At 32.7% G+C, this 19989-nt stretch overlaps 3 protein-coding genes across 3 annotated transcripts; 1 reads left to right on the forward strand and 2 right to left on the reverse strand.

The window, feature by feature from the left end:
• Positions 1-72: 72 nt before the first annotated feature.
• HELRODRAFT_190749 (hypothetical protein) lies at positions 73-5500 on the reverse strand. The gene is made up of 6 exons (XM_009015168.1): positions 5383-5500; positions 4140-4226; positions 3758-3864; positions 3215-3399; positions 2891-3031; positions 73-894 (listed from the first exon to the last, which is right to left on the reverse strand). Exons 1-6 carry the CDS (start codon positions 5441-5443, stop codon positions 798-800), a joined length of 678 nt encoding a protein of 225 aa, XP_009013416.1. The 5' UTR covers positions 5444-5500; the 3' UTR covers positions 73-797.
• Positions 5501-8124: 2624 nt separating this feature from the next.
• On the reverse strand, positions 8125-8283 carry HELRODRAFT_147851 (hypothetical protein; the record flags this gene model as incomplete). Its single annotated transcript, XM_009015169.1, has 1 exon — positions 8125-8283. A coding segment is annotated over one exon (159 nt), but the record flags the coding sequence as incomplete, so codon positions are not given.
• An 8435-nt stretch (positions 8284-16718) lies between these two features.
• Positions 16719-19653, forward strand: HELRODRAFT_169344 (hypothetical protein; the record flags this gene model as incomplete). Its single annotated transcript, XM_009015170.1, has 3 exons — positions 16719-17604; positions 17660-18261; positions 18490-19653. 3 exons carry the CDS (start codon positions 16719-16721, stop codon positions 19651-19653), a joined length of 2652 nt encoding a protein of 883 aa, XP_009013418.1.
• Between the last annotated feature and the right edge of the window lie 336 nt (positions 19654-19989).

A 19989-nucleotide genomic window follows, 5' to 3' on the forward strand; every position in this document is an offset into this window, starting at 1 on the left:
TTATATTTTGGTAACAGACTGTTTTTAACGCAACATTTCAAAAATTCAACACTACTTTCAACATTGTTCAACTTTTTTATATTTCTTTTTAATTTATTAATTTCAGAGAAATTAGACATTTTATTGTTTTAAAAATGATTAAATATTGAAAACAATAAAATGTCTAATTTCTTTGAAATTAATAAATTATAGTTATATTCTATTTACATGACTGTGAGGATTTTTTTTAAAAGATAATGATAAAAGATTCATTAGCGGCCCAACAACGATTATTTTAAAAACATAATCATATGAAAATATCAACGACTAGAAAATATCAATAACAAAAGTAAAATTCTATATAGAATGCAGTAAAAATAAATTAACTATACTAAACGTAAATATGCAGAACAAGAATGACTACAACCTATAAAGACGTAAAAAAAACACGAATAAGAACAATTTGAGTTACATTGATAGCTTTTGGAAAAATAAAAAAATAATAGTTTATTGTCCGAGTTTCAGTCCGAAATGAATGTATGTAATATATAAAAAAACTAGCCACAATAAATTTCGGGAAAATCAAGGAATCATGGAATAAAAAATATGCAATAAATATTTGCCATGTACGTAAAAAATTGAATACTGGAAAAAAATTATGAATAAACTTGTTAACAAATAAATAATTGAATAACAGTCTGAAGCATTAATACACGCAAACGAACATTTATTTTTACACATTTGCAAGTACGCATGATAACTCAAAAATATTTTTACTCTTTGAAAGCACAAAAAATCTTAAAAGCAGAAAAATTGAATTAAGTATTTCTTGAAGTAGAAGGATCTTTATTTTCTTTCTTATCTGCTCCCATTTTGGCAGCAGCATCATCCTTGTCCGTGCTAGCAGAATGAGACCTTTAAGGAATATTATATTATATTCAATGTGTATAAATAAAATAAATACAAAAAACTCAATAGTTCAGTTGGAAAATCCCCACCATTCAAACTATAAAAAAACATCTTATTAAAACTTGAAAAAAATTGTTAGGTTTTCTCTTTCTATGCAGCGCCGGATTAATATTAATAAATAAGGCAAGGGCAAAATGACCCAAAGCCAGGGCCTCCTCTCGACAGGGGGCCTCCTCTCGTGGACTTTTCAAATTTTTTACCACATCTTTGATTTTACTAAATTATTTTGCCATATCTATAAATAGATGAAATTTGATCTAACTATAAATGCAGTTTTGGTCCTACTACAGTTGCATAAAATTCAAATGCATGCTGGTAAAAATGCGCCATTTAAAAATCGTTGCCCGTTATTTGAATGTTCATTTTTATATCACAGAGTAAGCGCGTTTTGTTTTTCTATATTTCTAATGTGATTTTTTTCCATATTTGCATTCCAAAAAAAATTCGGTTAATTTTAAAAATTAGTTTTATTTCAACATTTTATAGTAATTTTGTTCAATAATTATATTAAATCCTTATTAAATGTTGCTGAATGTTGTCCCCAGACTGTATCCTTTTTTAAATTAATACAAAATATGTACACATTTTTTCTGCCTCTACCGGTCGATGGACAAAGATGACAAGTAATTTGAGGACAAGCGCAGTCGATTTGAACAGAGCAGCTGATACAAGATGGTCCCTCCACTATGATGCCCGTCACGCTTTTGCTACAAAGAAATTCGGGATGCACTTAGTCAAATTGTTTCCGATATGTCGTACTATAATAAACGATATGAAGCCAAATCGTACTACAAAAAGATGCAAGAACAAGAAACTGGCATTATGTCTTTACATTGGAAGGACATAACTGTCCAATTTCACAAAATCAGCAAGACACTTCAGACTTCTGGAATATCACTAAATATCGTTGTCCACAGTTGTACTGGTCACTATCGTCGTTTTTTCAAGGCATGCACGGCAGATTTCAACATTATAAACAAGGTGTCAAAACGCTGGTTGAAAATTATTGCTATTGCGCAGATACATGGAAAAACGTTCATTAATATCTTTTCACGACGACAGTAAATAAGCTGCAATATCTCTTTCAGGTAGTCGTGAATTTGAAATCAACACCTTCTACGCCATCATTGATAGAAAAATTGTTGAATTAAAAAGTCGAGCAACAGCATATGTTTCGCTTCAAGATAGGTACAGATTCTTGACTGACATAATCTGTCCAGACACAACAGTTATTGAAAAAAAGCAAAAAATTCGTCAGGATTCCGCTTAGTTAAGATTTACTCTTTTGGAATGCCCCATTATGTAACAAATTTATTGTTTGTTCATAATAAACGAATAAAGTCATTTTAAAGACGCCATTGAAAAAACATTTTCAAATGAATTTTTGCAATTTATTCTTTTCTGTAAAAATCTAATTGGATCTAGTCGTCACTTTTTCAGCTGTTAGATATCATTACAAAACATGGCTTTTTATCAACATTCCCCAACGTTGAATTAGCTTTTCGCATTTATCTGTGTCTCATGCGCACCAACTGTAAAGGGGAGAGGTCATTCTCAATTATATCACGAATTAAAATAAACCTAAGATCAACTATGGGTCAAACGCGGTTGTCATCATTATCTATAATTGCAATTGAAATTGATGTGGCTAGAATGTGTGATGTGATGTGATGATGTAATTGACTTTTTTGCAGCAGAAAAGACTCGTGGTTTCCCAATGTAACTGATTTTTACTCAAAACTATTATTGATATGTTATGTTATGTTGAAGAAAAAAATTTATTTGTAATAGAAATTCAAACTATGATGTGTTATGTATATCATTGTATTTCTGTACAGTATATCATATTTAAAAAATGTGGTTAATAAAACATTTGTTAATAATTTTTGGAAGAAGACATAAGACAAAGAATTGTGGGAGCACAAAATTAAAAGTAACCTACCTGCTTTTGCCTCCAGATGCAAACCTCTGCCTGAGACTTGTTGTGAAAGAAGTGATGGACTCACCAGACACGTGACGCAACTTCGATGAATTGTCACTTGATGCTGAAATCGACATTCTCGTTTTCCGCTCTGATTCTTCCCTAAAATAATTTCATACATCATACAAAAATAAATTAATTTAACGTCGAATGAACGTTAAATGAATTATAAAATGCAATAAAAATATAAGATAAAAAATTAACCAATAACAGAAATTTGGAAAATTAGGAAACTAATGAATATAAATCTGAATAAAAGCAATAGGCAGTGAATGAGAAACCTACTTGCAGACCATAACAGGACAGAGAGCATGGCCCACCAAATAATCACTAACACTTCCAAGAATCGTTCTTCTCATTTTGCCAATGCCTTTGGTGCCAGTTATAATCATGACGGCCTTTTCCTCATGTGCAACCTGACAAATGACTTCACCAGGTCGACCAGACACTGTCCTCAACACGCCTGGCACCTTGTACATTTGAATATTTAAATCTTAACTGACATCAAACTATGTTCAACATTCAAAAGTCTATCTTAACACAGATCTGATAGTTGTTGGCTTACATGATTTATGTACCAATTACTTATGCGTTTCAAAGTTAAGACAAAGTATGTATATTAATTTATTTATATTTTAATATGTTATTTTTAAATTAATAGCAATAAAATTAATAATATAAAATAATTAATAAACTAAATAATAAATTACAGTATATTATTAAAAAAATAGAGACATTTAAATTAACATATAATATTATAGCGATAGAATATAATATCTATCGCTGTGATCTATCTGATGTTTACAAAATTGAATAAAATAAAAAGACTTTTTTTTCTTTGAGAAGAGTAGCCATCTTATCTTCAAGAGCTTTCATGTTTGCTTCTTCCTCCTTCCACATGTTTGCCAGAACACCTGGTGACATGTGACTATCTCCTAAGAAAAAATTATGGAACACATATGTAACAGTATTCAAAAACCACATAGAAGTGATGACAGTTGATGAAACAATATGAAATCAAAATATTATTAAACTGCTTAGATATCTTTGATTTGTTTGCATAATTTGAAGTTATACTAAAATATGTTGAAAATAATTTCTATATGTTTTTAGAATCAGGAATATGTTATAATTATAGAAAATAGACATTAATGGAACAAATCAATATGAAACTTTTTGATCATAGTAAGTAAAATAAAAAATCATTTACTGGCTTTGTTTAAACTAAGTTCAGGTAGCTCAACACAATGCACCAAAATCAACTTATTTCCTGGTCTGTGAATTTTCTCTAAATAATCTGGTAAAAAAATAAATTTTTTAAAAATAACAACATCTGAATCACTTTCCAAACACAAATGTCAGCATTTCAACTTACAATCAAATTTAAAAATGAAGTTAAAAAATCCCTGTATTGTTATTCTTCAATCTCTTATAAACAATGTTTGAAATTTACATAAATTTTTAAAATCAAAAAAGTTGAAATTTGTGAATTTCATTAAATTTATTTTGTCATTATTCACATTTGTTTTTGATTTAAAAAACAATGAAAAATATGTAATTAAATGCAACATACATATACATTTCCTATGTAAATTGTATATAATATATAACACACATGTCATATTTATACATATACAAATAAAACTCATTTTGATAACACTGATCCCAACACTTAACATTATGTTTATTTATTATTAAATTATTTAAATTAAGTCTAAACAAAATCAAATAGAAAACAGTATAAAAAAATAAAAGTTTAAGATTCTTGGCTAATAAATGTTGTAACTCAATTCAATTACTGAGCTACAATGTTATAAAATCATAACCTTGGATTTGGTCAGAGTTAGAGTTTACAATTGTGTTTGAAGTTTGACTTTTGAATATCTATTAATAAGTGCAGTTGTATTTTATATCTAATTATTTATATATCACTGTGAGGCCAGTATAATATACAAATGTGTCAATTGACATTACTATCTATCTCTAACAACCTTGTGTGTATGTACTAGCATCTACATACACCTTTACCTCTATCTCTACTATTGCATAGAATAGATGCTACTGTAAATTTTAATAATTAATAAATTAATTCAATTGTTAATTTGCAATAATTTAAATTTAATGTTATCAATAGCAGTGAGATCAAAATCAAGAAGGTGAAGTTTAGTCAGTTTTTTTTTAATAAATCAATTTAATTTAAATTAAACTATTAATAAATAAAAAAAATCAACTAATTAGTTAAGTAGTTTATTTAAACTTTTGTGTGAATTAAATTTGTATAAAAAATAAACTATGAAACTTTAAATTTTAAAATTTTAAATCTTAAAACTTAAAATGTAGTCTAGAGAAGAGAAGAGAAAGTACAGTGGAAAGTCAAAATCATAATGCAATTTGTAAAAACTAAAAACCCAAACAAAACAACTCTAGAAATAAAAAAGATCAGAGATTCTTACATTTAACTGCATTTTCAGCCTGATTAGTGTAGTCAATGGCTATAACGATATTCTGCTCCATCAGAAATCCAGGCAGCCAGCACGACGAGCAATGTAACAAACAATCGACGAAATATGCTGTAACAATTTTTATACAATTTGTGTGAACTTAGCCATAAAGACCGACCTATATAAATAATGTATGCAAAGTCTGTGCAATTTCACAAGCGTCCATGTGAGAGGATCAACAAATAAGAAATCTACATTCTCACTTGTATGCAATACATACGTGCAACACAATGTACTCGTATTCTTGAAAGAAAGCTGCATACACTTCCTTCATGTATACAGTGGCGCAGCAAGTGGGGAAAGTCTGGACGATAAAAATATTTAGTCTTCTACAGTTACTTCTAAAGGTGACATTTTTCTTATTCTTATATATAAAATACAGGCTACCTATTAAGCACATCACATTAATACTTATGTCACGTCTGTACGGAATCATGTGATTCAATTCTAATCATTCAAACATTTATGTATAAGCAAAACGTATTCTAATTGAAAATTTAACAGTTTAAAAACATTTAATATATATTTAACCATAAAATTGAACAAATACTCACTCTGATCCAAAAATGTCTGGTTTAGTTTTGGTACCACACACACACATATATATATATATATATATATATATATATATATATATATATATATATATATATATATATATATATATATCCATGGTTGGTATCTACATTTGTATTAAAGAGTCACGTGATTTTCCGTTAAACAATTTAATAATCATAGAAAAAGCATGCGCGTTTTTGAAAATGTATGGAACCACACATAGAATTTTAAACTGGAATTGATTGCCCAATTGTTTTTTTCCCATTGTACGAATGTTACATATTGAATTTAAGTGTATGGCATTTTGTTCTGCCTGTTTTTAAAAACTATCTAGTGCTTGATATATCTTGCTAAAAAATTGTAACACTGTATAGTATTAATTAACTTTCATAATGTATTAAAATGTATGCCAGCTGCTGTTAGGCAGAAACATTCCAATACATTGTATAATTATACAACTAGTTATACATATTTCACTAGATACATAAAACCGCGTACCTTATGTTAAATTGTTGGACCCATTTATTTTTCACGATCATTCCGTTCATAATATATAGTTCGGTCGTTATGGATAAGCTCAGAGTCATGCTGTTTTAAGTATAATTGTAATAGCAACAGGCAAATTTATTGCTAACAACCAGTTACGTGGTTTATGCTGGTATTGATTAAAATGTGGAATACGTTTTTGCAATTTTTTCTAACTCTATTCAACAAAATATTATAATATTGATCATAACAAACTTAGTCGGGGGATCATCTAATCATTGATTGTAATAACGCTAATCAACGAAACACTGAACAACACTCTCACATCTCGAACCACACAAACAAACACACACATATAAACACGTATTAACATAAACGGATGTTTGTATTTACACTTTTTTTTCCTTTCGATGTTTTGTTGTTAGATATTAAATGATGGAATAAAACAATAAGACGGAATACAAAATTCTTTAGCGCCGTTGAGGGTAATAAAAGGCATAATATAAATAATCCGATATTAATAATAACAACAACAAGCAAATAAGATTGAATTATTATTATTATCATTATTATTATTATCATTAATTTATATCGCGTCCCATGCATAGCTTCAGGGACGCTTGTATAAACGATGACTTTTGACGTTTCAGTAGGCCTGGATAAACAAAAAGTTCTTTAATCGTTTCCTAAAAAGTTTGATGGTTGGCTGTTGGCGAATAATGGCAGGCAAACCATTCCTTATAGAAGAAGAGCTGTACGTAAAACATTTGATAACAACTGATGAATTGCTAACAGGTTGATGCAACTGAGTATATGAAGACGAACGAAGTTGATGCAACTGAGTATATGAAGACGAACGAAGTTGACGGGTTGATGAACGACGCGATATAAGTTGATGAAGATATGATGGTTGAGATGTATTAAGTAACTTGTACGTAAGGATGGCGAGTTTAAATATAATGCGTTGACGTACTGGTAACCCATGTAGTTGAATTAGTGAATCTGTGCTGGAAGATAAATTACTGATATTTAGAACAACTTTTGCAATTCTATTTTGAGCTCTTTGAAGTAAAGTTAAAATGTAGGAATGAAGAAAATTGCAATAATCTAAACGGGATAGTACTAGATATCGAGCCAGAGAAGAAGCATTATCTTCAGTGAGAAAATTACAAATATGACGAATAGTCCACGTATAATAGTTACAACATTTGATCAAAGCTAAAACATGAGAATTAAAAGATAAAGAAGAGTCAAAATTTAAGCCTAAAAATTTAAGTTTAGAGGTTGAGAAGAGAGAAGAATCAGCCAAGAAAACGTGTGATGGGGGGGAAGCCGGGGAAGCATTTGATAAGATGTTGCGGAGTACCAAATTACATCAGATTAGTAGGGATTTAGCTGAAAAAAATTTGATAAATGTCAATCGTTTATGGCCATAATACATGCCTTTAAGTTGGCAAGCTGAGACATATGATTAGAGGTGGAAATTTTAGCTATTATACATGTGTCATCAGCGTATTGATAAAAGAGTAAGCCCAAAGTGTTAATGATATTAGAAATAAGAGAGGTATAACTAGTAAAATGATTGGTACCAGGGACTTACCTCTGGGGAACTCCAGTAAATTAGGTGAAGCTAGAAAAAAAGCGGGAGCCAAGTTTAATACCTTGAGAACGATTAGAAAAATAAGATTGAAACCAAGATAAGGCAGATCTTGTGATGTCATATTCTGCCTCAAATCTGTCAATAAGCATTTGATGATTAATGGTGTCAAAAGCTGCTGAAAGATCCAGGCTGACCATGACAGCACAATTTTAGTTTCCAAGTATATTTGCAAACTGGTCGTGAACATGAAAGAGGACTGTTTCTGTTGAATAACTTTTTCTGTAAGCGGATTGGAAAAGAGAAATTAGAAGATGAAGCAATATGAGTGAGAATCCTGTTCAAGACAATGCATTCAAGTAATTTAGAAAAAAGTTGAGAGATTGGAAATAGGACGGTAATTAGAAGGATCAGATGGATCAAGGTTAAAATTCAACTTCACAAACAATAATTCAAAATTGAAATAAAACCAAAAATGTGACCACCCACGTTCCAATTTTTAACTAAAGGTTTTTTGAAAATTTTAATTTATTGGCAGAAAAATATGAATGAAAACAAAGAAGCCAACAGTTCAACACATTTTGATTATTGATGGTTATAAGTTTTTCTAATGTTTCTTTGAGTGTTTTTTATCGTTTATTTTTAGTAGATTAAATTTTAGAAAGAGTGTAATAGACCTTAAACGTTTAAACCTTTTTTAAAATTTATAAAACGATTACAGAAAGTACAAGTTAAAAGAATAACACTGCATAACATAACAGGATTTAAAGGGGTTTAGAAGATTAGAGTCTGTGTGAGAACCACTGCGAGAATAAGTGTCTTAATATTCTAAATTTCCGAGCTTGATCTTGAAACTGTTGATTGATTTCACAAAGACCGTCTCATCACTCAGATCATTCCAGGTGTTTACCACTCTACTACAGAAGAATCTTTGCTTTACGGCACTTTTTATTTTTTGGAGAGCTGATATCTGTGGCAACGTAATCCTATTCTATTCTCCAGTTGAAATAATCTGGTTAACGGTGTTTCTTCTTTTTTGGTAATCAATTTGTATGCCTGTATCAGATCTTCTCTGCATTTTCATGTTTTCAGTGTTGTCAATCCACATTTTCCAATCTATCTTTGAGTGATCAAACATAAGACCAGAAGTAGATCTAGGAGAATGCAGGGGTGAATCCCCCACAAAACCACGAATAAAGCTATATTTTATAAATTTGTAACATTGCTTTACGTCATCGTTCAAAATTTTCTAAATTAAACAGTTTGAAATTTAGTGGAGGTTAATTGTCTAGTGGAGGTTAATTGGTGATTAGAACAGGGACGCCCCTTTATTGAACCATCAAAACCCAAAACACAATATTCTCCAGAAGCAACGGTGTTGATAGTAAATTAAAAAAAGAAATGATGAAAAATAGGCAAAAATAGTTCACCAACTTTAGAAAATCTTCCCCCACCAAAAAATTCTTGGTCCGTTACTGCAAAAGACTGATTACATGCAATGAATTTATAAAACATCGCTGCCACCAGGCGATCGAATTATTGAACCTGTCAAGGAGAAATAAGAAAAATATTCAGTCAGGAATTACAAACAACGGATGTTATGTTATGAATTATGTTGACTCTCTACTTCCTCACAAGTAGAGAAATTGAAAATTAAATACTGACAAAGTAATATTATATTATATAATATAATGTGTGATATAATAGAACACAATTTTAGATTTATGTATAAGTATAGGCTGTGAGCTCCTAGTATTTCGTGCCTCTGACTCAATGAGGTCGGTACGGGTTTGTTTATAAAACTTGTTTTTTCAAGACGGCTGAGACTAAAAAAGATACATACAAGAAAAATAAGCCTACAAAATTTGATCGGTGATTGGGATGGGAATTTGCTCTGTCATGGGGTCGGCCATTTGAGCTAACTTTCCTGAGAATATGGAAAGCTGGGATTGTGTGGGCTGGGGCAGCGATCAAATTTATAATTTTTTTGTTCTTAATTTTGTTGCATTTCCATTATTACACTTTTTTGTTAGCTTTATTGTTTGGTTTTTTATGGTATGCTTGCACGTGTTATTTTGGTACATTTTTTATATTGAAAATAAAACAAGAAAAAAATAGCGTCATTATGAGAATGAATAATAAACTGAACGGACAGATGACTGAGAAGAAATCACGTTACATAACAAATGGATGATGGTCTGAATGAGGATTGCAGGATGCGCTGGTAATTGACTTTGCAATGTGGTGTAAATGTTCATTACAAATAAAACGTTCATTAGTTAGGATAAATAAAAATTATGAAGCTAGGCAACGGGGAATATTTGTTTGCATCTCACGAGTCTGGAATTAAAAATTTGCAAACTTTTTCGCAGTGTGTTTTCAAATACAGTAATCATTTTTTAAAACAAAAATAGGTCAAATTACTTTTACACTGTGATGCTGATATTACATTCGTTGCACATGATTTTTTTTTATAGAATTTTCAGCTTAGAATATAAACCTCTTAAATAGTTTTTACATGTTAACTGCACAATTCCAATACTGCTACTCAAAAATTGACAAAATGCATCATCTCAAATTTTGAAACGCATGTATATGGACGATAAAAGATAAAAATTCTAATACATAAATAAATAAATTAATTAATTAATTATAATTAAATATAATATTGAGTTACATTAATTTTATTTAAATTAAAACAAAATACGACAAATTTTGTACGGAATAAACGGTTTTTTCACAGAATTTTTTTCATAATCAAATAAAAACACTATGCACGAATTTGCCATACTCAATCAGAAATGTCAAGCCATCCAGGCGATATTTGCTCACAGCTAACACCAGAGACATGCGCTGTGACAGTAATAGTGATTATCTAAATATTTATTTTGTGATTGCTTGTTTTAATTGTGATTCTATTACATAAATTATTTGTCATTTCCATTTAATAACAGTTTAATTTTGAATTGATAAACTGCTCAACTTTACTCATTACTAATTGAAGTTACTAACAAAGCTAAACAACTATCACCCCTAAAAGCTTTTATTTATTTATAAGCCAGATAGTTGGATCAGAAAAGCAGAATTTGCCGTTTATTTGAACCAAACTTTCAAGGAAGATTCAAAGTCTGTTGCGTACACCTTATTTGGTTTGAACCAAAAAGGTAAGTAGAAACCGCTTAATTCGACCGCAAATATGGCTGCCAACAGATACAATGATTGTAAATATTCTGTTATTTATCAGTTCAAAAATTTTTAGCTTTTGATTTTCTTATGAGTTTACATGTATGTAGTCAATTTAAACTATTAGCTAAATGATTTGAAAGTTGTCTAATAACTGGTTCTGTTGCATGCTCTAATTTTGTTTTGAAGTCTTCTTGTTGAAAAATTGAAATTTAAGAGAAAATATCAAAATTATCTTTTCATTGAGAATTAATCACAAAAAAATTTAGGTTCTTGCAAAATGATATGCTGCCATATTATAAACATTGATGAGTGAAAAAACTAAAAAGGTTTTGGTGATAATTTCAAAAAATATTTAAATGCTAAAATTTGAATCATATTCAAGCCAAACAGAAAATTGGCGTAGTTTTTGAAAAAAGTTTAATAAATTAATTAGGACGAAGGAGGAGTTCATGTTGCTTCCAATACATCGTCGACTCCATTCATATGGCATTATGTGAAATATTGTTGGAGTGCATTGCATGATGTGCCTGTGCACGTGCAATGTGCTGTGCAGCCAAGTTTGACGCTAAAGAAAAATTTAAAGTGAAAATGTAATTTTTAAGTTTTTTCACATCAAAGGTGACAGAAATTTTGAATGAGATATATAACAGCAGCGAAATTTCTGAAGATCTATTCAAGTCAATATTTATTTCATTACCTAATGCAACCGAATGTGAACTACATTGAACAATCAGGTTGATGAACTATCATACAAAACTCATCTTGAGAATTTTAATGATGAGAGCACGAGGCAAAATCAGATCTGAAATTTCAAAAGTCACAATGGATTAGATAATGGATTAGTGAGTAAGTGAGGTGATCTAAAACTAGATTGAGTAAATGATGAAGTTTTATTGGGTGCTAATATATTCAGGGTGCAGCACGCAGGCAACAAAATCCGTGTCCAAAATTTAAAAACTTCAGAAATCGACCTTGGCCATGAAGGTCATGGATGAGTCATGAATTTAAAAAAACCATGAAAAAATTTACTTTTATTGTTATTAATCAAGTAGAATAAGCACTGGCACCATAAAGCATCATCTAATCAGCAGGCGCATAAACTCAACGTACGGAGATTACTAGGCATAAGGCATGCATGTTACGTCTACAGTACGCAAGCAAGCACAACGTGCATTATATATTACGACAATCTCTGCATATAGATTAAAGGCAAAGTGAACCAGCGTCTTGAACGAGAGTGATAATGTATAACATTCTTGACGCCCACCACAAAACAACACAAAAGTCGGCCAGACTAATTCGCACTCCTTTTAATAAGCGAACAAAACGTAACGACCTGGGCGTGCGCGATATCAAGAAATAAATTCGCCACGAAGAAAAGGTTCGCTGAATGTTCAATGGAAAACAAAACTTTCGATGGACGGAGGAAATGTTGCTGTTTTTTGTGGATGAATTAAATTTTTCTTTTGGACGCCGAAGTAATTAAATAATAATAATTGTTGTCGGTCGTCACTGCAATCCGAAGAATAAAATATTCGATCGCTGTATATGATCTTTTCGAAGTTAGTTTTTTAATTCAATTATTTTTTCATTGTTATCATTTTAGTAACAAATTTTATATTCAAATTTTTATTATGCGTGAATTGTTCGAAATTACAAAACGAATGTTTTCGGAAAAGTCCACAATACATACACACAATCGAAGAACGCAGACAGACAACACTTTTTGTTACAATGAAAAAAGATAAACATAATTTCTTTGTAACATTGTTACACCACTCCAATCAATTTAAGCGAATACGCATTACGTGCGTTAAGTTTTATATGAGCTGATCACATTTATCGTCTGACAATTGCATCTACAGTGTTCAAAATTATCGAATATTGTTGGTAGCAAAGATGCTGAATATTGGAAAAATGCAAAGTTATATTTTATTAGTCATCTAATAAATAAATTCTTCGCATAATTTTCATTGCATACAGTTCGTTCACACACATCATAATAATACAATATTCAATAGACACGCGTAACAATTGTCATCATTCTCATCGTCAAACATTCACGTCGTCCACGCAAAACATCTGCCGACAGGAGCTGTGCATTCATTTCTCTATCGACAAGATGCAGTTCAACTAGTCCTTTTGTTAGCAACTCGTTAAAATAGTTAATTAATTCTCTGGCTCTACATTTTATTGCCGGCGATAAAAGAGATGATTAGATTTCTCCGTTGATTTCCTTACACTCCTGAGTCTATTTACCTTTTTGCTCGTGTAATGACTTTCACTGCATCTACTAATACATATTTCAAGATGGCCAATATAACGTTGGTTCGTCTGTTTGTTTGCACGTGTGTTTGTTTGTATGTTTATACTTATGTTTGTTAGAACGTGTGTTTGTTTGCATGTGTTTGTTTGCACGTGTGTTTGTTTGCAAGTGTGTTTGTTTGAGCTTGTTTAACTATGTTTGCATAAGCTTACATAAGTTTTTAAACAGGTTAATGCATGAATGAATGTGATGTATTTGATAGGTTTGTTTTTATTTTTGAGATTTTTAGTGTCTTTTTTGCATTTATATTTTTGCATCTTTAACTTTTTCATTTACAAAAAAGCTTTTGTATAAGATAGATTTCCCACTTTGTTTGAGCAATTTTAAAAGTTTTTGTTTTGAATTTGATTACAAAGAAACAACTTTAGCCTGTATGTTATTCATTTGAAAAAGTTTCACGACTGTTGATTTTTATTTATGGTCTGTTATTACATTTTTGTATTTTTGCAGAAGACTGAAGGAAACGTTAGTTCAATCTTTTCATTTTTGAAACAAAATTTTAAACAGCCATGAAATAATTCAAATCAAAACGGGGGACATCGTAACCTAATCTGACGCAGATCCTTCCAATAGGATTCCATTGAAATGAATGTAATTAAATTCTGAAAGAATATTTCTATCGATGCAAGCCAAACACAAAATAAAGTTTTAAAATGTTTGAAGATTAGGAATGGGGAAATTAAACCAATGAAAAATAAATAAAAAAAAGTTGATAGGAAAAATAAGAAGAAGTAAAACATAGAAATAAGCGCAAACACAACATCGTGCGTGTGCGTGTGAAAAGGTAGAAAAGAAGAATACATGATACTAAAACAGAACAAAAAATTAAAAATGACAAATGTGGAAGTGAAAATGGAAGAGAGATAGAAAAATTGATAAATAAATAGAGATCGACGGAGAGAGAGAGAGAGAGAAAAAGAGAGAGAGAGAAGTTAATAGGACCGATGAAGGAGAAAACATGAAATCTTTTCGCATTGTGTGAACTGAGACTTTTCATGCCGATATTAAATGCATTAACAGTTATGATGTAGTTCAGGCAATTTCCTTTCATTTGATAAAATTGTTTTTCTGACTGTCTGTATGTCTCTGTCAGCTTGTCTGTTTGTTTGTCTGTTTGTTTGTCTGTTTGTTTTTCTGTCTATTCGTCTGTTTGTTTGGCTGTGTGTCTGTTTTTGTCTGTCTGTCCTTATGTATGTTTGCTTGTTCGTCTATTTATTTGTTTGTTTGGATACGCAGTTAGATGCATCTATAAAATGTGTCCGATTCATTAAAATAATAAAACACGTGATTTGGATCTGAAAAATTTCCTTGTAAAAAAAATAGTTACAAATCACTAATCTATAAACCGGGTGATGTTTTTCAATGTCTTGTGTAATATTTTCTAACAGGCAACTACTTAGCGCAAACGTGCCATGTTTTGCGTTCCGTTCAACGGTATAAAAATTTGATTTGAACGCAGTTTGTACACAGCTAAAAGATCATCTGGGATTTTGTGAGTACGATGCAGTGCCGGTAATAGAGCGTTGTGTGGTGTTGATGTGGGTGCCTATTATGAGACAGGAAAATGTTGAGCAACTAAATGAGTAGAAATTGTTTTGTAAGAAGTTCAGTTTTACCTCAGTTTCAGTTTAGCAATAACAAAAATCAACAAAATTTATTGATAAGCCAACCAAATACTAAAATTGTCACTCAGGAGTGTAAGAGTTAAAAGTAAATAAACAAATAGAATCAAAATTGAAAGTATTGATGTGAGCGAATCGATGCAATGGGAGAGGATGAAAAAAGTTGTGTACGTAATGATTAGCTACGATGGATCGTTGAATAAGCAGGCAAAGTGGATTCAAAATTGCGAAATGATCGATTGCTAAAGTGCATGATTATGAATTATTACAAGCCTCCGAACATGCATATTATTTCTTCTTCGGTGAAAAGTGCTTGTTAAGCTTCAAATGGGGCAAGGTTAAGTAAATATATAGATAAATAATATAGATGTGTGTGTTTATTTAAATATATTAATATACTATACACACATGTATATATATATATATATATATATATATATATATTTATATATGCCAAAATACAAAAGATTACAAAGGACAGCGAAGAAGCCGACGAATGAGATGGTTGAAAATGATAGAAAAGATAGTTGAATGTAAACAGACAAACACATGAATAAATAATATTTAAATTAAAGTTTAAATGAAACTAACAATTCAGGCATAATGATTGTTCGTGTTCATGTTCTAACCAATATGACTTCATCTTTGCAGGACATCAGCGCAAGGGAACACCACACGCATACACTGGTACCAACACGATCATACACGCCACATACAAATTCATTTTAATACATACTGATTATTGAAAACAAAACTCGTTCATTAAATAAATTTTTATGAACGAAACATTCTGTAAACAAAATGAAGAATACAAAATTGGCACACCTCGTATATTTTCATTCGTTGTAAATTATTCATGCGCCATCATCATCTCGAACACAAAAAATTATTCTTTCAATCAATTATGCAAATGACCAAAAATGTTATTTCTTATTTAATACTGTGAAGTTGTGACGATTGTGATGATAATGATTGCGCGATTGAAATATGCCGCCTGTATTGTGATGATAATGATTGCGCGATTGAAATATGCCGCCTGTATATTATGTGAAATTGTGACGATTGTGATGATAATGATTGCGTCTTTGAGGCGTGCCGCCTATATATATCTATATATTTTACTAGACATTCTATGCATGTATATTTTGTTATTTGATATGCTATATATGCGACGCTGCTGTGCTGTATCGCTTTTCTGAGTATAGGAAAAGAGTATAGATAGGAGTATAGAATTTTCTATGATATAGAAAGCGTTATGTAGATAGGGCGGTAAAAACATATAAAAGGCCGCGAGTTGAGATATAGGAGGAGGGGTCGTTTGTTATTTTAATTTTAGGTTTTGTCTCTTGCTTGGTAGTTGTATTATTAATAGATTAATTTTGGATTTATCGTTTTGTTTTAATAAAGACAGAGGTTTGATTTGTACTATTTTGTTTGTTATTTTATTTCTTTTATTGAATAAAAGAAGTGTACACTCGAAGTTTGGCTCGGTTTAATTATTCTACCTAAAATAATGGATGTTGAAGAAGACTTGTTGATAGTTGACGAGGTCGGCGTCTCTAGTCAACAAGCAGGGCGCGAACAAACTTCCGCCCGGCCCGTGTTTTCAGACCCTGAGAGGGTCTATTGTAGAGTGGCGGATCCCGGCCAGAAAAGACTCCGCCGAAGCGAAGGTTCGGGTGGATATTCGTATGCGGACGCGGTTCGGGACCGCGTGGTGCGGAATTCGAATGTCGCCCGGCGAAAATCTACAATTGGCGCCCAACGTGGGGCCTCTTTTTCAAACATAACAGGTTTTAGGTGCAGCAGGAGCCAAGATGATTCTCCAAATTTTTTAGGTGACAGGTGCCATGTTCGACAACATGAAACTTTTTTAGATGTTAGGTCACAGGAACCGAAGGAGGATCGAAAATCAACCTCGAGCAGACTTTCAACGCCCGCCAGCCAAAAAAATGAAATTGTTTTAAACAACAATCGTTTTGAAATTGTTGACAGGTACGAAGAAAAGCCGCGCATTGATTTTTCAGCAAACAATTTAGGTTACAGGTTTATCCTCAAACAGGATATTTTAGGTTTTAGGTGCCTGGGTGATCCAAAGTTACAGGAGTTCGGACTGAATGAGCTGCGATTGGCGTCCAGTAGATCACGGCGAAATAAAATTTTAGGTAACTGCAACAGGTGCAGAGCGACCGAGCGAGAGAGAGACACAGTTGAACACAAGTCGACGAGTGACAGTCGGGAACCGCTTCATTCAACTGATATGAAGTCTCAGGTTCATCAACCGCGTATAGGTGCCGAGCGTGACAACGACTTTTGTCGTCGCGAATTGCTTCGACCTGACAGATTTGATGGCACCGGCTGTCTCAAAACTTTCTTAAAAAATTTGAGATATGTGCCAGGTACAATAATTGGAATCTCGTAGACATGGAAGCGTATTTGTCATGTTCGTTAAAGGTGAAGCTTCACAGGTTCTCTGGGATTTAACAGGTTTAGGTTACCAAGAGCTGGTATCTAAGCTAGAAGATCGTTTTGGAACAAGAGGTCATGAAGAGTCATACAGGTACGAATTACAGATTCTTCGTCGAAAACCTGGTGAGTCGTTACGAGAGTTGTCGATGGTTACTAAAAGACTCATGTCATTAGCCTATCCAGGAGAGCAGTCAAGATTAGCTACACATCTAGCTAGGGACTTTTTCTTGACAGCCCTCGATAATGCTAAATTAGAATTAAAGGTTAGGGAAAAAGAACCAAAGAACATTGACGATGCTCTTAGATTCGCACAGCGTCTTGAAGTTTCAAAGATGGTGGTAGATTCATCTCACAGGTTTGACCCGCAGGTTAAAGATTTTCAAGCAGGGGCAGAAAACATGGAGTCGATGGTACGACAGATTGCGTTCCTTCAAAAGTCATTCGAAGAACTCAGAAATAAAAGAGTGCAGCCAACGGTATCCCGAGTTGAGCGAGAGAAAATTTGTTTTAATTGTAAGAAACCAGGTCATCTTGCAGTCAAATGTCCTCAGAAGAATGAAACCTGCAAATCCCAAACTTATAGTCAAGTGAATTTCAAAGGTTGTTACAAATGTGGAAAGACAGGTCATTTTGTGAGGGAATGCCCGCAAAAAGAAATAACAAGCAGCACAGTGGATCACGTGAACAAGTCAATTGAAAGTAACGATCGTGTCTTGTATCTGCCAATCACAATTAATGGCAAAAGAAGATTAGGTTTACTTGATAGTGGCAGTAGTGTATCCATTGTTCCAACGTCTATGGTTGATGTCACAAAGATCAGACCGACGAAAAAAAAATTGAAAGCTGTCAACAACACAGAAATTCCAGTCAAAAGAGAAATGAAGTTGCAAATTAAAGTTGATGATTATTCCAAATCAGCGTTAGTGTTGGTGTCTGATCATGTTTCAAAAATTGTTTTAGGTTTAGATTGGCTCAGGAACAATCATATCTCGTGGAAGTTTGGCGAAGGAAAAATCACCGTGGGTAACAAAAATAGAACGATGAACTTAGTTATTAAACATTTTTCATGCAGGAAGCTTTGTCGTATTGAAGTTCACACAGAAGTGCGCATCCCTGCGCAGACTGAATTAGACGTGCCAGCAAAGATGATTGTTCGCCAGCCGTCCAAGTTGGAATCGACCGGATTTATGTGTTCGGAAAACAGACAAATAGAATTGGGTGTATATGTAGCTAGAACGTTACTACCTATAAAATATGAAAGACAGTGTGTTAGGATCTTGAATGTCAACGATCAGCCGGGGGTGATAAACCGGGGAACGCGATTGCCAGATTTATCATCGGCTGTGGAAGCAAAGGAATCAGTTGATCGTCTAGCATATGAAAATCTAACAGAAGTTACAGGTATGGTTGATGGATTAGTAAAAGATATTTCTAAGAAAGCAAGAGAAGAGTTGATTCAAATACTTAAAAGCTTCTCAGACAGATTTAGCTGTGCGAGTGGGGAAATAGGTGCTGCAAAAGGAGTTTTTCATAAGATTGATACTCAGGATGCACGACCGATAAAACAACAGCTGAGGCGACATACTCCGGCGCATCAGAAGGTGATTGCGGAACAGGTTGAGCCTGAAGACATCGCAGAAGACGATTCCATAGGGGAGCCAACAGAAGCACCATCACGAAGTAGCGACGAGTCGACCGAGTCGCTTGTCCAAACCTGGACAGGCAAAGATAGGCCAGAATTTTTACCAGGGCAGCCGGACATTGTTCCAGAACTTGTGAAGCTTGCTGACGAACTCTTTGATCAGCGACCAGATTTGTTTGCCGTAGGTAACCAGCCATCGATGGACCTGTTTGCTGGTCTGGACGAACGACCGACAGAAAACGATCAGCAACTGACGGAAACTCAATCGAGCACGACGGCCACAACAAAAAGAAAAAGGAGGAAACCGACGAGGTGGGGACCGGAGCTAGAAAGATGAATGGTGGAAGTTCCTGAGTCTGGTGAAAATCTATAAGAGCAAACGTCGGGACGACGTTTTAGAGGGTGGGGAGCTTTGTGAAGTTGTGACGTTTGTGATGATAATGATTGCGCGATTGAAATATGCCGCCTGTATTGTGATGATAATGATTGCGCGATTGAAATATGCCGCCTGTATATTTTGTGAAACTGTGACGATTGTGATGATAATGATTGCGTCTTTGAGGCGTGCCGCCTATATATATCTATATATTTTACTAGACATTCTATGCATGTATATTTTGTTATTTGATATGCTATATATGCGACGCTGCTGTGCTGTATCGCTTTTCTGAGT

This window comes from Helobdella robusta (genome assembly GCF_000326865.2).
Source record: "Helobdella robusta unplaced genomic scaffold HELROscaffold_15, whole genome shotgun sequence".
NCBI lineage: Eukaryota > Metazoa > Annelida > Clitellata > Rhynchobdellida > Glossiphoniidae > Helobdella > Helobdella robusta.

What these genes read in the sequence shown, in the direction of transcription:
- HELRODRAFT_190749 (XM_009015168.1), bottom strand. Translation starts at nt 5,443, where the DNA reads ATGGAGCAGAATATCGTTATAGCCATTGACTACACTAATCAGGCTGAA. An exon ending in CTCTTCTCAAAGAAAAAAAA is followed by an intron (nt 3,400 to 3,757) that starts GTCTTTTTATTT and finishes CAAATGTACAAG; the next exon opens with GTGCCAGGCGTGTTGAGGAC. An exon ending in GCATCTGGAGGCAAAAGCAG is followed by an intron (nt 895 to 2,890) that starts GTAGGTTACTTT and finishes TATTCCTTAAAG; the next exon opens with GTCTCATTCTGCTAGCACGG.